This window comes from Geotrypetes seraphini, chromosome 16 (assembly GCF_902459505.1).
Source record: "Geotrypetes seraphini chromosome 16, aGeoSer1.1, whole genome shotgun sequence".
In the NCBI taxonomy this organism is placed as follows: Eukaryota; Metazoa; Chordata; class Amphibia; order Gymnophiona; family Dermophiidae; genus Geotrypetes; species Geotrypetes seraphini.
In genome coordinates, this window is record NC_047099.1 from 18,796,814 (window position 1) to 18,809,858 (window position 13,045).

The 13,045-nt window shown below is 43.1% G+C and overlaps 1 protein-coding gene across 12 annotated transcripts in view; it reads right to left on the reverse strand.

Annotated features, from left to right (window-relative positions):
* LOC117350768 (sodium/hydrogen exchanger 10-like) overlaps positions 1 to 13,045 on the reverse strand; it is a 753,575-nt gene that overhangs the window by 168,161 nt on the left and 572,369 nt on the right. For all 12 annotated transcript variants that reach the window (XM_033925346.1, XM_033925349.1, XM_033925353.1 and 9 more), the window contains one exon: positions 9,159 to 9,257. In XM_033925346.1, coding sequence (XP_033781237.1) covers positions 9,159 to 9,257 — 99 coding nt within the window. The remainder of the gene's footprint in view (positions 1 to 9,158; positions 9,258 to 13,045) is intronic.

Below are 13,045 nucleotides of genomic sequence, written 5' to 3' on the forward strand. Positions count from 1 at the left end.
ATACCTTTTGTAGAAGGGAATGATAGTTTTAATTTTTGGGAGGATCTGGTGGAATTAGGGTTTGAGGAATTTCAAAAGAGTGGAATAACGGGAGGAAGGATGCCGTGTAGGATCTTGAAGGCTAAGCAGGCACATTTAAAGAAGACCCTGGAGGGTACTGGAAGCCAGTGAAGCTTGGACAGGAGTGGTGAGACATGGTCGAATTTGCTTTTTGCGAAAATAAGCTTAGCCGCGGCATTCTGAATCTGCTGAAGTCTATGGAGGTTTTTCTTAGTTAGGCTTAAATAGATGGAGTTGCAATAATCCAATCTGGAGAGGATGGTGGATTGTGTAAGGATGGCAAAGTGATTTTGATGAAAGCAGGATCTCAGCATATGAAGGCTAAAAAAGCATTTTTTACCAAGGAGATGAGGTGGTCATTGAAGGAAAGAGAAGAATCTATGATGATGCCCAGGAATTTGCTTGAAAACTCGAGCTGAAGAGTGGGGCCGGAAGGCAATGGGATGGAGGTGGGTAAATGGTCTAATATTGGGCCGAGCCAAAGTAATTTTGTTTTGGACTCATTCAGTTTCATTTGTACAGAGTGGGCCCAGGATTGGAGGTTCATTATACATGCGGATATGTTCTCAGCGAGGTTCGAGTTGGTCTCGAGGAGGATAAGGATGTCGTCGACATAGGTGTAGAGAGTTTCTAGGGGGGATAGATGGAGGAGTTTCAGAGAGGACATGTAGATGTTGAAAAGAATAGGAGAGAGGGGTGAGCCTTGCGGGACTCCACATATCGGCTTCCAGGGGGAGGATGAGGTACCGTTTATGTTAACAGTGTAAGAGCGGGAGCATAGGAATTTCGAGAACCAATCTAGGACTGTGGAGCTTATGCCTATTTCAGAGAGTTGGAAAATTAGAATATCATGATGGACGACGTCGAAAGCTGCGGAGAGGTCGAATTGTAGAAGAACTGTGAATTTGTTGCGAGAATGGAGTTGTTGAGCCTTAGAGATTAGTGAGGCCAATAGGGATTCGGTGCTGAAGTTGGGTCTGAAGCCGAATTGGTGGGGTAGGAGAATAGAGAATCTTTCTAAATTGGATGAGAGTTGGGTGGATATGATAGATTCTAACATCTTGGTTAGGATAGGGATATTTGCTATTGGACGGTAATTGGATGGTATGGAGGGATCAAGGTCGGTCTTTTTCAGTAGAGGGGTCAGAGCAATGTGTCCCATTTCAGAGGAGAAAAGGCCCGATGTTAGGGCAGAGTTTATAAGTTTGGTAAGGGAAGCGATGGCCTGTGCAGGGATTTTCTCAAATAGGTAGGAGGGGAAAGGATCCAAGGTGCACTTGCAAGTTTTTAGTTTGAGGCAGAGTTTGAAGACTTGTGATTCGGAAACAAGCTCAAAGACAGTCCAGGATCTGTCAGCTGGAATGGGGTTGGAGACAGGTAGGGTAGAAAGTCAGTGGAAACCAGGGAGTTGTAGGAGACTGTAGGCAGGAAGGAGCATCTTAGGGTGGTAACCTTTTCATTGAAGAATTTTGCTAGAGCATCAGCTGATAAGACGAGGGGAGCAAGGTGGGATCCTTTTTTGTAGTTAAGGAGCGCCAAATGTTAAACAACGCACTGTTCTGGTTGTTGGATCTGGAAATCTTATCACTGAAGAAGTTCTTCCTGGCTTTTTTTAGTGTTCCAATGAAGCTATTGAGGCTTCATTGGAAAAGTGCAGAAAAGAACCCTTCTGTACAGCAATGTTATAATAAGCAAGTAAGGGACCACAGAGCTGAGTCTCCAAGATACGACATAATTCCCCAGAAAACCCATTGGGGCCTGGAGCAGTGCCAAACTTACTGGTCTTGATCGCCTTCTGTAGCTCAATCGCCTGTAAAGGCCTATTGAGGTGGCCAATATCAGCCTCCTGCAAGTGAGGCATCCCCAAAGAAGCTAAATAATCACTCACTAGCTCAACTGGGGAGGGAGAGGTGTCATCATATTAGGAAGCAAAGTGGACCCTTAATACATGAGCAATGTCCTCAGTGTGAGAGACCACCCTGCCTCCAGGAGCACGCAAGGCCAGAATAGGCTGCTTTCCCATATGTTTTTCAACTAATTTGGCCAACAATTTACCTGGCTTATTGCCATAGCACTGAAAATTATATTTATGATAGGAGGACCACCATTGAGTACAAGAATGAAGTAGAGAATTAAGGGCTGCTTGCGCCAACAAATACTGTTCCCTAGTGACCTCCGATGGCCAGGCTACATGCACCCTCTTAGCTACCTTCAAGGCCCTTTCCAAGGTAATGATCACTTTATTAAGTCTCCGAAGTCTAGTACAGGTGTAAGCTAGAATGTGGCCCCTGAGGTCTGACTTAGCTGTCTCCCAGAACAAAAGTGGGTCCTCCTGGTGCTGTGCATTGTAGTGAACAAAGTCCTCCCACTGCTCTAACATTTTTTTGAACTCAGAGTCCTGGCTAAGATAGGCAGGAAACCTCCAATGCCCCGCATGAACATAAGTGGCATCCAATTGAATATAAACCCAAACGGGCGCATGATCAGAAATGTGAACAGTACCCACATGAGCCACAGTGACCTGAGAGAATAGCAAAGAGGACAACAAAACATAATCAAGACAAGACCATGAGCCCGGGACAAATGGGTATAGTCCCCATCTCCAGATGGAGAAGCCACCAAGGGTCTATCAAATCAAGCGTGGAGCAAAAGTTAGAAAGCAGAAGATCTCTAGGGCCTAAAGTGGTGGTCGAGCAAGAAGATTTATCCAACTCAGGGTCCATTACTAAATTAACATCCCTCACCATTAGCAAGGGGTCACTGGGAAACTTTGATCGAAGTGCAATCAGACCTTGAAAAAAGGCTAGTTCAGAAGAGTTAGGTCCATACACTATGAGCAATAGGTAATATAAGTCCCCCACCTGCAGGCGCAATAGCAAATATCGGCCAGCTGCATCTTTATCCAACACTTGCACACCAATGGGAGAAGACTTACGGAGTAGAACAGCCACCTCACCATGACGACCCGTAGGAGATGAGAAAAAGACATCTCCCACCCATGATCTCTTCAACTTGAGGTGGTAACCTGGTCTCCTAGAGACAGGCAATATCTGCTTTGGAACGTTGTATGGATGCAAGGATTTTCTGCCACTTTATAGGTGATGTGATTCCCCCCCCCCCCCCACACACATTCCAGGAGACCAGCCTAAAAGATGTACTCAGCACAAAGACAGAGGAGCAAACTCATTGAAGGCAAATCAAGTACAGACCCCAGGAGCCCAGCCTCTCCCAGAGCACTACAGGCACACCTTCCAGACATACAAACAAAGCAAAACTAAAATTGTTATAGAAACCATTCCAGCTCCCAACAAGGACTCCGGAAGCCCATCCTCAAACCCATAACCACCGCCAACCACCCCAATCCCTCCCCTATCCCCAACCCAATTCAAATACCCCCCCCCAACAACCATACCCACAAAAAGGGCCCACATACACATGGATCCCTGGGAGGTCACTAAGATGCAAGGCCCCCACACACTCCCCCAGAAATACAGTACAGTATATAGAAAAGATAAACCAAAATCAAACTGATGTCTCAAAGTCCAGCATTACAGCACCCTCTGTATACACACCGATGCTGCCCAAAGAAAGAATCCAGCCAAAAGAGGCCTGACCATGGCCACTCCAGCAAGACTGGTGGGTCACAGAGGCCTGCATGGCCACCACAATATCAAAGCAGCCAAGAGAAACCTGACCATAGCCACTCATTCAGGACAGGTAGGCCACAAAGTCCTGCGCAGCCGCCACTGTATCAAAGGTCTTCCACACTCCATTAGAAGCTAGAGTCATTTTAAAATTCAGCTGCTTTTGCTATAAAGCACTCTTTGGATTACTACCATCATACTTATCTTCCCAATTAAATATATTCACATCAAGCAAGAACACAAGAAACTCGGGCATGTTCATGTACCCTACTCCAAAAGCCTGCCGTTTTAAAAGTTTTTTAAGACAAAACTCTAGCCTTTCAAGCGAGGAGAATGAACTCTTGGATGTGTTCTCCGATTGCCCACTCCCAATCGTACTATGAGTTTAGAAACTCACTGAAAACCTATCTGTTTGGTAAATTTATGCAATGACTTTGCTTTGTATCACTCTACATTGTATCATGTTGTATTTTATTGTATAGTATAATATTGAATTCTACTGATTCCTACTGTATTTTGCATCTTCACTGATATGCCTCAGTTCCCTTGCTGTGAACCACCCAATTGAATATAAACGGTATATAAGATCTAAAATTTTTGGTATATAAGAAATAAAATTATTATTATTAGAGTAAATCTTAAGGATGGCTGGATACAGGAACAGAATAGTCCTGAAAAATCCTAATCGGCACATCATCATACTTAAGAGAATCCCTCTGAAGTCGGTATTGCCTCAGAATTTCCACCTTATGGAGATAATTGTGTATTTTTGCCACTACCACTCTAGGTCGCTGAAGTTCTGCTGCCAATCGTCCCATGTGATGCATGCAACCAGCCAGTCCTTAAAAGTGGTACCTAGCTGCCTGTCAGAAAGAGTCTCAGGCACCCTGATGAAATGAAGGTTATCCCTATGGGACCAATTTTCTAGGTCCTCCACCTTCTCCTCGCTATCAGCCAGACATTTTTCTAAACTGATAAGTTGATTGGTCATGGCTTGGGCAGAATCCTCCGCCACAGACACTCTTGTTCCATTGTGCGAGCCACTGTTTCCCCCAGCAGAGTCTCCATGTAGGTAAGTTGTGTGGGCAATTTCTCCATCTGCAGTGTTAAAGCAGAAGGAAAAATTATGTTCTTACCTGTTAATTTTCTTTCCTTTAGATGCAGCAGATGAATCCAGAGACCAATGGGCGGAGATAGAGAAACTGATTAACAGGTGGTCCTATTGGCTGGCACTCCTCCTGTAACTCCAGTATAGCACCTTGCCCAAGCATCCGTAGCCATCAATAGGCATAGCATGTAAAAAACTTCTTTCCCATAACAAATCTCAAAAGGCAATAATACAGAATACAACCATCAATAACAACAAACTTCAAAAGTTGGAAAAGAAAATAACGACAGATAATATCCAGAAAGGGTGGGGCTCAGGATTCATCTGCTGCATCTAAAGGAAAGAAAATTAACAGGTAAGAACATAATTTTTCCTTCCTTAGCACCAACAGCAGATGAATCCAGAGAACAATGGGATGTAGCAAAGCAATCCTCTATCTGGGTGGGAAGCAAACGCTGCCTCCACAACAACCAAAGCACTAAATGCATCCACCGCATGCGCCCCCACATCCAACCGGTAATGCTGAGATAAAGTACTCTCAGAAGACCAAGTACTCCTCCAAGGACAAAACCTCTGGACCGAGTCCAAGAAGTAGCCATCGCTCTGGTGGAATAGTCATGAAGTTCTTTCGCCAACCGCTTCCCTGCCATCAAGCAAGCGGAAATAATGTCTTCTTGGACCCATCGAGCGATGAAGGCTTTGGATGCAGCCATACATTTGAGGCGTCCCGTGAAGAATACAAAAAGGTGATCTAAACCACCAAAAGTCGTTAGAAACCTAGCTCGTGGAGAACGCTACGCACTTAGTAAAAATGCAGTGAATAAAAGCACGTCTCCCCATTTCTCCTCACAGGAAGAAGGAAGGAAAAGTGAGAATGTCATAAAAGAAAGGATAACTACCAATTAGAGAGATATTTTATTTATAGCTCCCCGAAACAGAACAACGTAATAGGTTGAATATACCAATCAGATAGGCAATACAAGAGATCCAAAGATAGGGAGGGCTGGGGACTTGTGAAGGCAATGATGGTCCCCTTGAAAATCTCATTGTAGTGACATCACTATTATATGGGTTTTTGGTCTGAGCACTTCACAATTAATTTATATAAAGATTTATAGTTATAATTAAAAAGAAAAATTTCTATTTAAATCATAGCTGTGATTATAAGAATATATAAAAGAAAGGATGACATCTCCTTAGAAAGAAATTGTGGTATCGTCTGAATTGACACCCCAGATTTTGTAAATCAGAAGTAGGAATCCCCGCCAAACAAGGCCTGCAACTCAGAAAAACGCTGAGCTGAAGTCATGGCCACAAGAAACCCCGTGTTTAACGGCACAGCAACGGCACAGCAAGGAGTCTCAAAAGACAAGGATGAAATGAAGCCTTCGGTAAATTGCAAAGAAGTACGTTAAGACTGTACTCTGGACAGGGCTTTCTAAGAGATGTACGAATATACTGTACTCTGTTTAGGAATCCTATGCCACTACCAGACACATGCAGCGCAGCACAGAGGCCCAAATAAGAAGGACAGTTACCAACAGACAAAGGCTCAATCTGCAGGGACCCCAAGAGAGACAATGAGATACCCGTGTGAAATACAGGGCACTATCTTACTGCTGATCTCACTGTGCATTGAGTTGCCGTATGTCGACCCAGTCCGGAGACAAACCGAGACTGGGTGACCTAGCACAGGTTAAGAGTCTCTCTGGTAATCCCCTTGAGTGCTAACCCCAGAGTCCGATTAAACTAGCAGTTTCCTTCAAGGGAATACAGCAGGAACACAGACATAGACATATAAATCTGCCCAAGCTTGTCCCAAAGCTGGTGAAACACGTACAACTTGTCTGAACTGGAAAGGAGAGAAGCCGCAGCATACCCTGACCAAAGTCAGCTGTAAATAAACTACCGGAACGCTGCAGCTCTCCCGCCATCGCCAGAGACCCAAGCGCACGCTTGATTCTCGCTGACACGTGGCCGCTGCATCAACGCTCCTAGAAACATAGTCGGATTCAAGCCCCGCAAAATTTACTCTGCCGCGGCCTGCATACAAAGAAAATCAAACTCGGGGAATAATCAGAAGAATGGTTCGGTGCTTCCCACAGCGCCAGAAAAAACATGCCCCATCTCATGCGCGCTGCTATAAACCAGCACCTGTACAATCAGCTGCACATGGCCGTGACAAACACCGACGAAAGAGAGCCTCGGAATAAACAGTATTACTACTGCTGCACTGAAACTCAACAAGGAGAATAAGTGTGAGCATGAAATTGCACCGCTACTGCCGCGCTGTAACCAACAAGGAAACCAAGCGCGTGCATGCAAAGGGCGGGAAAGTCCCGGCTCCCTCAATGGATTTCTAGTCATAAAACTTAGCCTCAATAAAATATCCATTCCTTAAACGTATGTTGACCGAACCCACAGTACTAAGACTCCCAAACAGAACCTGAAGTTCAAACAACAGTAAAAAACACATACATACTCACAAGCTTGTTGTTAGGGCCGGTTGAAGCCAGTTAGAGCTGGATGTGCAGCACTAACAGAGCAGAATGTAACAACTGTGGTCTCCTTTTTTTTTTTTTTTTTTAACAGAGAGGGGAAAGAAGAAAAAATCGAGACCCAGTCAGACCCTCTAGTAATGGAGGGAGAGTGAGGGTAAGGCAGTGACCTGGGGGGCCCAGGTGTAACCCCTAAAGCCGGCACCGTTCAGCCGGATACCCCTTTCTCACTGAAGAGAAAATCTCAACAGGAGAAATAGCATTGCCAGCTCACTGAAGAGAAACCTCAAAAGGAGAAAATAAAGTTCCAGTCACAGCCAGAATCCAGGAGCTATTCGAATAGCGACCATCGCCTGCTGGGAGATAGAGCATACTGGAGATACAGGAGGAGTGCCAGCCAATAGGACCACCTGTTAATCAGTTTCTCTATCTCCACCTGCTGGTAGATGTGTGCTATCCCATTGGTCTCTGGATTCATCTGCTGCTGTTGCTAAGTAACTGCTGCGGTGAGCTGTCACACCTGGCCCTCTGTGAACTCCGCCACATGCGGCAGGCCCAAATCCACCATTTTATCATTGGTCGGTCGCGTCTTGTATTTGTTTTTCGCTGCCTTTCTGCTGGTGCAACTTGGACACAAATTGATTCATGCAAAGATGCACCAGTGGGAAGCCGCGTAGCGCACTGAAGATGTATTAAAACCAGTCAAATCAAGCAGGGAGTCAGCAGAAGCCCGGGAACTGCAAAGTTTGCGACCGCACCCCTCACTGCATCACTTGATCCTCCTGCAGTAGTTTATAATTTATAGTTTATTTCAACAGGCAATTTTTTAAAGCTGTCAGAGCATGAGCAGACTTCACAATTCTCACCACTAGTAGAAAATTATTTGCTATATTATTGTATTACCTCTAAAAGAGGACATTCTACTGGGAAAAGAGCAGACACCTGGCCACTGAATAGGAAGAATCAAGGACAGTATTTTTATTTGCTGAAAACATTTCAAGGTTTTCTTAAACAGATATAGGATGGAACAGTAATAATGTAATTTAAACATCAGCCAGGTATGGGATTTCTGCATTCTGTCTCTCCACACTAAAAATGTTGTATATTTGATTTCCACATTATAGAGTCTGATTGGATCTGCTAACATTGGTGAGCTCCAATTCAACCAAATTACAAAGACTGCTTCCATAGTTCATGTATGGCCTGTACACATTGCTTGTGGAGACAACTGCTGCCATTGTCTTCATTCTTTGACATTTTGTCTCCCACAAGTTTGTGCTGCCATCCTACAAGATTCACAGACTTTACTGGACATTGGACTTTGCTTACTTTTGTTGCAGAGACCATTATGGAAAGGATCAGATAATGTTGTATTGTCCACAAAATGTTCTATGGCTATTATTTTATTCTTCAGAGGGAATGGGGTCAACTAGAAATATTTTCCCGTGTGAGGTAGACCTTTTGTTTCATTAGAGAATCTATAAGCTTTGTTTTATTAATTATCTACATTCTATAATAAATTATCAAGCAATGTAACCAGAATGTAGTGCAATGGTTAAAGCTACAGCCTCAGCACCCTGAGGTTGTGGGTTCAAACCCATGCTGCTCCTTGTGATTCTGGGCAAGTCACTTAATCCCCCCATTCTCCAGGTACATCAAATAGATTGTGAGCTTGCTGGGACAAACAAGGAAAAATGCTTGAGTACCAGAATAAATTTGTGTAAACCATTCTGAGTTCCCCTGGAAGAACAGTATATAAAATTGAATAAATAAAAGCACTGAAATAATTGATATACTGATAGAGACAGACAGCTCCATATTTGATGTCAAATATTTAGTGGAAATTACCTTCACTAGTCCAGAAAGTATTAAACGAATTCCATTTGGCATCTGACCCTCTACACATATGGTATCTCCATAGTCGAAAGTCACATGATCTGCTATGCTCTAAAAAAACAATTCAAGGCAAAATAAATTCACAAATGAAGACAGTTCTATAAAAGATTTTTCTGTTTTGCTGTAAACAATAAATTTGTTCTAATAATGAAAACCCTATTAAAATGATTCCACAGTGAGGAAATGATTAAGAAATATCCTTTTAGCAAATGGCAGTAGCTTTTTTTTTTTTTTTTAAGTTCAGCTTACAGTATGATTCTTGGCTTTCTTAGCAGTCACCTAGAAGTTAATCAGTCATTGACTGATATTCAGCCCATTGCCTTTTTGCTAAAAATCACTACTAACTGGCTAAGTATAAGTTCCGCTGGTTAGGAGATGGCTGGTTAGTGAGGATATTCAGTGGCACTAACTAGTTAAGTGCCACTGAATATTGCCAGTTAGCCCTGAGCAAGCCATTTAAACAGTGGTCATTTAAATGTCTTGAATACTGGGAAGTGTTCTAGCCACATCAAACAGAGTGGGAACACACATGCATAAAAGTACATTCTGGCATTTACTTTTAAATGAAACAAGCACAGGCCTTCCAAGGGATAAAGATTGGTTGGAGCTGAGATGCAGTTGCAAAATACTCTAAAAACCAAGAGGATAGGGTCATGTCTCAGGACCCAGATCTATGCCCAAAGGACCCTGGCAGGAGGAGATCAAGTGCTTTTGGCAAGGCTAGAACCCAAGGAACTAAACTAAACTAAATCTTGGTCTTGTATACCGAGTCATCTCTGAGAAAACAAGGCTCAACTTGGTTAACAATATTGATTGAAGCAGGTCTCCGGGTCTTGCCACATCTGTGTACAAAGAACCATCATACCCTAAAGAAAGTCACAGCATGATTGCTGAAACGTCAGTTCTTTCTACACAGATGGCCTGGAAACCTGCTACAATCATGATTTTACTCCCAAACAATCAATTCTCCTTTGCTGAACAGCAAAGAACTCTTCAAAATAGTCAATTCCCTATTTGATATTGATCTACATAAACGTTCCCACACAGATCTCCCACCCTCTGCTGCAAACCTAGCCGACTACTTCGCCAAAAAAATTTGCACTCTGAAAACAATCTATCTGCCCCAGTAAACGAAGGCTCAACTACTGACATGACCTGGAATCCAGATTGGAACCAATTCATCAAGCTCTACTCTAAATATGCAAAATCCAACTGCCTACTAGATAATTGTCCACCGACTATCATGAAAATAGCCCCCTTCCCATTCAAAACTGAACTTTTCAACTGGGTCTCTCTTTGCCTGTCCACTGGCTACTTCCCGTTGAAACTCAGCCATATTTTTGTGACTCCTATCATCAAAAACCCCAAAGAACCAGTCTCTTCGGCTGCCAAGTACAGACCCATTGTAAATATTCCTCTCTTCCTTAAACTAATGGAAGGTCTAGTTAATCTTGACCTTATGAAACCTAGAGAAGTTTAACATCCTACATGACTTTCAGTCAGGATTTCGCACAAATTACAGCATGGAAACAGTCTTAGAATCGTTGACTGATCACCTCTTCTATTTATTCTCTCTGGGGAAAAGTGCACTGGTACTTCAATTTGACCTAAGCAGTGCCTTTGACCTTGTTGACCATGATATTCTGATCAGATGCCTCGATTCTATTGGCATCTTGGGACATGTACTAACCTGGTTCACCGGCTTCTTAAAAAAACCGCACTTACCAAGTCCACAGCAATAGAACCTATTCCCAATCCTGGACATTACAGTCATCATCCCCATAACTTCACTGACACAAGCGACTGAACAAGTCACTTATTCTGTTCTCATCAAGGTAGAGCAATGGACCACTCAATTCAAACTAAAACTAAATCCAGAAAAAACTAAACTTTTCCTGGCAAGTCCCAATGTTATGCCCAGGGGGTAAATGGACTCAGCATAATATGTGACATGTCTCCTCGAGTCTGCTTATCTGACCTCTTTGTCCTGAGTGTTACCTTGACAACACCAAAAGGATAGTAAAGACAGATGGCCTCTGTAACACCTTCTTGATAGCATCAAAGAGACAGTGCAACACCTATCCTGACTTCCTTTATTTGAGTGACAACTGGATAGCATCAAAGAGACAATAAACTGCAACACCTCTTTGCATATTTGACATCCTGACCTCCTTGATCTCCACAGGACAGTAAGACCAGATGGTCTCTGCAATAACCTTGCTTATCTGAGATCTGACCTCCTTGATCTCAAAAGGACAGCTGAGCTAACATCCTGACCTCCTTGTCGCTCAAATAGCATCAAAGAAACAGAGAACAAAAGAGCAGGACCAGCTGTCTTACTAATCGTAATAGCAGGACCCGCTCTGCAAACACCTCCTTGACCTAGGTGTTGTCAAAACAACTTCAAAGGGACTGGCCAGGGTGTGCCTGAATCAAAGGACGCTGTTTACTGCATTACTATGAACTCAGCAGTTTTTACCCTATATAAAGGACGAACTCAGCCCATAGAAATTGAATCCAGTTTCGTTGCAACCAAGGGACAGCCCGGTTCGGTTCTCCTCTCCTATCAATCGCTGCGGATTCCCGATTGTGAGGGATGGTGATGTCCAGAAATACGGTGATGTTATTCTATTTTTATATTTATCTACATATGTAATAAAGTGTTATTGTTTAGGCTTTATATAGTCTGTGTGCTTTTTTTGAGTGTCACTGATCATCCCATTGGGCAGAAATAAGTGGCGGAACAAATTGGTACCAGAAGTGGGGTTGATCAATGTGGTCACAAAAGCACCAGATAAAACATGGGGTTGAGGAGCAGGCTCCCAATCCCTCCATTCCGAATGGGAATGACAGTATTGGTAATTAATGGCCACTGAATGGTCTGTAGAAGCAGGATTAAGTGAATCCTGTACTTTTGGAAGTGGGGATCCACATGAATTATGTGCCTCCTTACAAAAGGTGAAAATCTCAAAAGGAGAAGAGCAAGAAGGAATTTCTAGACAAGGAAGGATGATTTTGTCAGACTGGAGGAATATGCATGAAGCTAAACAGGAATTACAATTGAAATTAGAAGAGCTGGAAAAGAAAAAGGAATAATCAACAGCATGCCATTACAATGCTACCATGTCAGAATAAGCTGTTAATGGATAAGGTAGAAACCTATCAAAATGTAACAGAAAAGTCAGCTATGCGATATGCACGATATAAATACAAGAAACGGAGGTGGAAAGTGAGTTACAGAAAAGTTAAAACCTTAATTTATCATCTGCTGGATGATCGGAATCCAAACAAATGGGATGGGAATATTTGGGATTCAAATTCTAATAACAGTGAGGAGGATATATGTGTTGAAGGAGAGCAGGCAGAAAGTTTAGAAGCAAAGCCTGTGAGGAAACAAAGGTTACAGGGAAGTCTACAAACAGGAGAAAATCTAACTAGAAATAATGTTATGGAGGATGTTACTCCACATGAAATCATGGATATGATGGCACGTTTTACACTGCAGCCTGGGGAACCACTAATACAATGGGTAATTCGGGTGCAGAAGCTGAGCACAGCAGGGATTATGTTGGATGCCACAGATGCCCCTAAATTTGTTCAAATTAGTCAAGAAGTAGCAGTACAAAAGGCGTTACGGGAGGATCTTTATCCTGCAAAAAATGCCTCAAATGATAAAATATGGTATACATTAAAAGATGCTCAAATGAGAATTAAGAAGGAGACTATGAAGGTAGCCTTAGTAATAGGTCACGCTGACACATATATTTTAGAACATAAGAACATAAGCAGTGCCTCCGCTGGGTCAGACCACAGGTCCATCTTGCCCAGCAGTCCGCTCC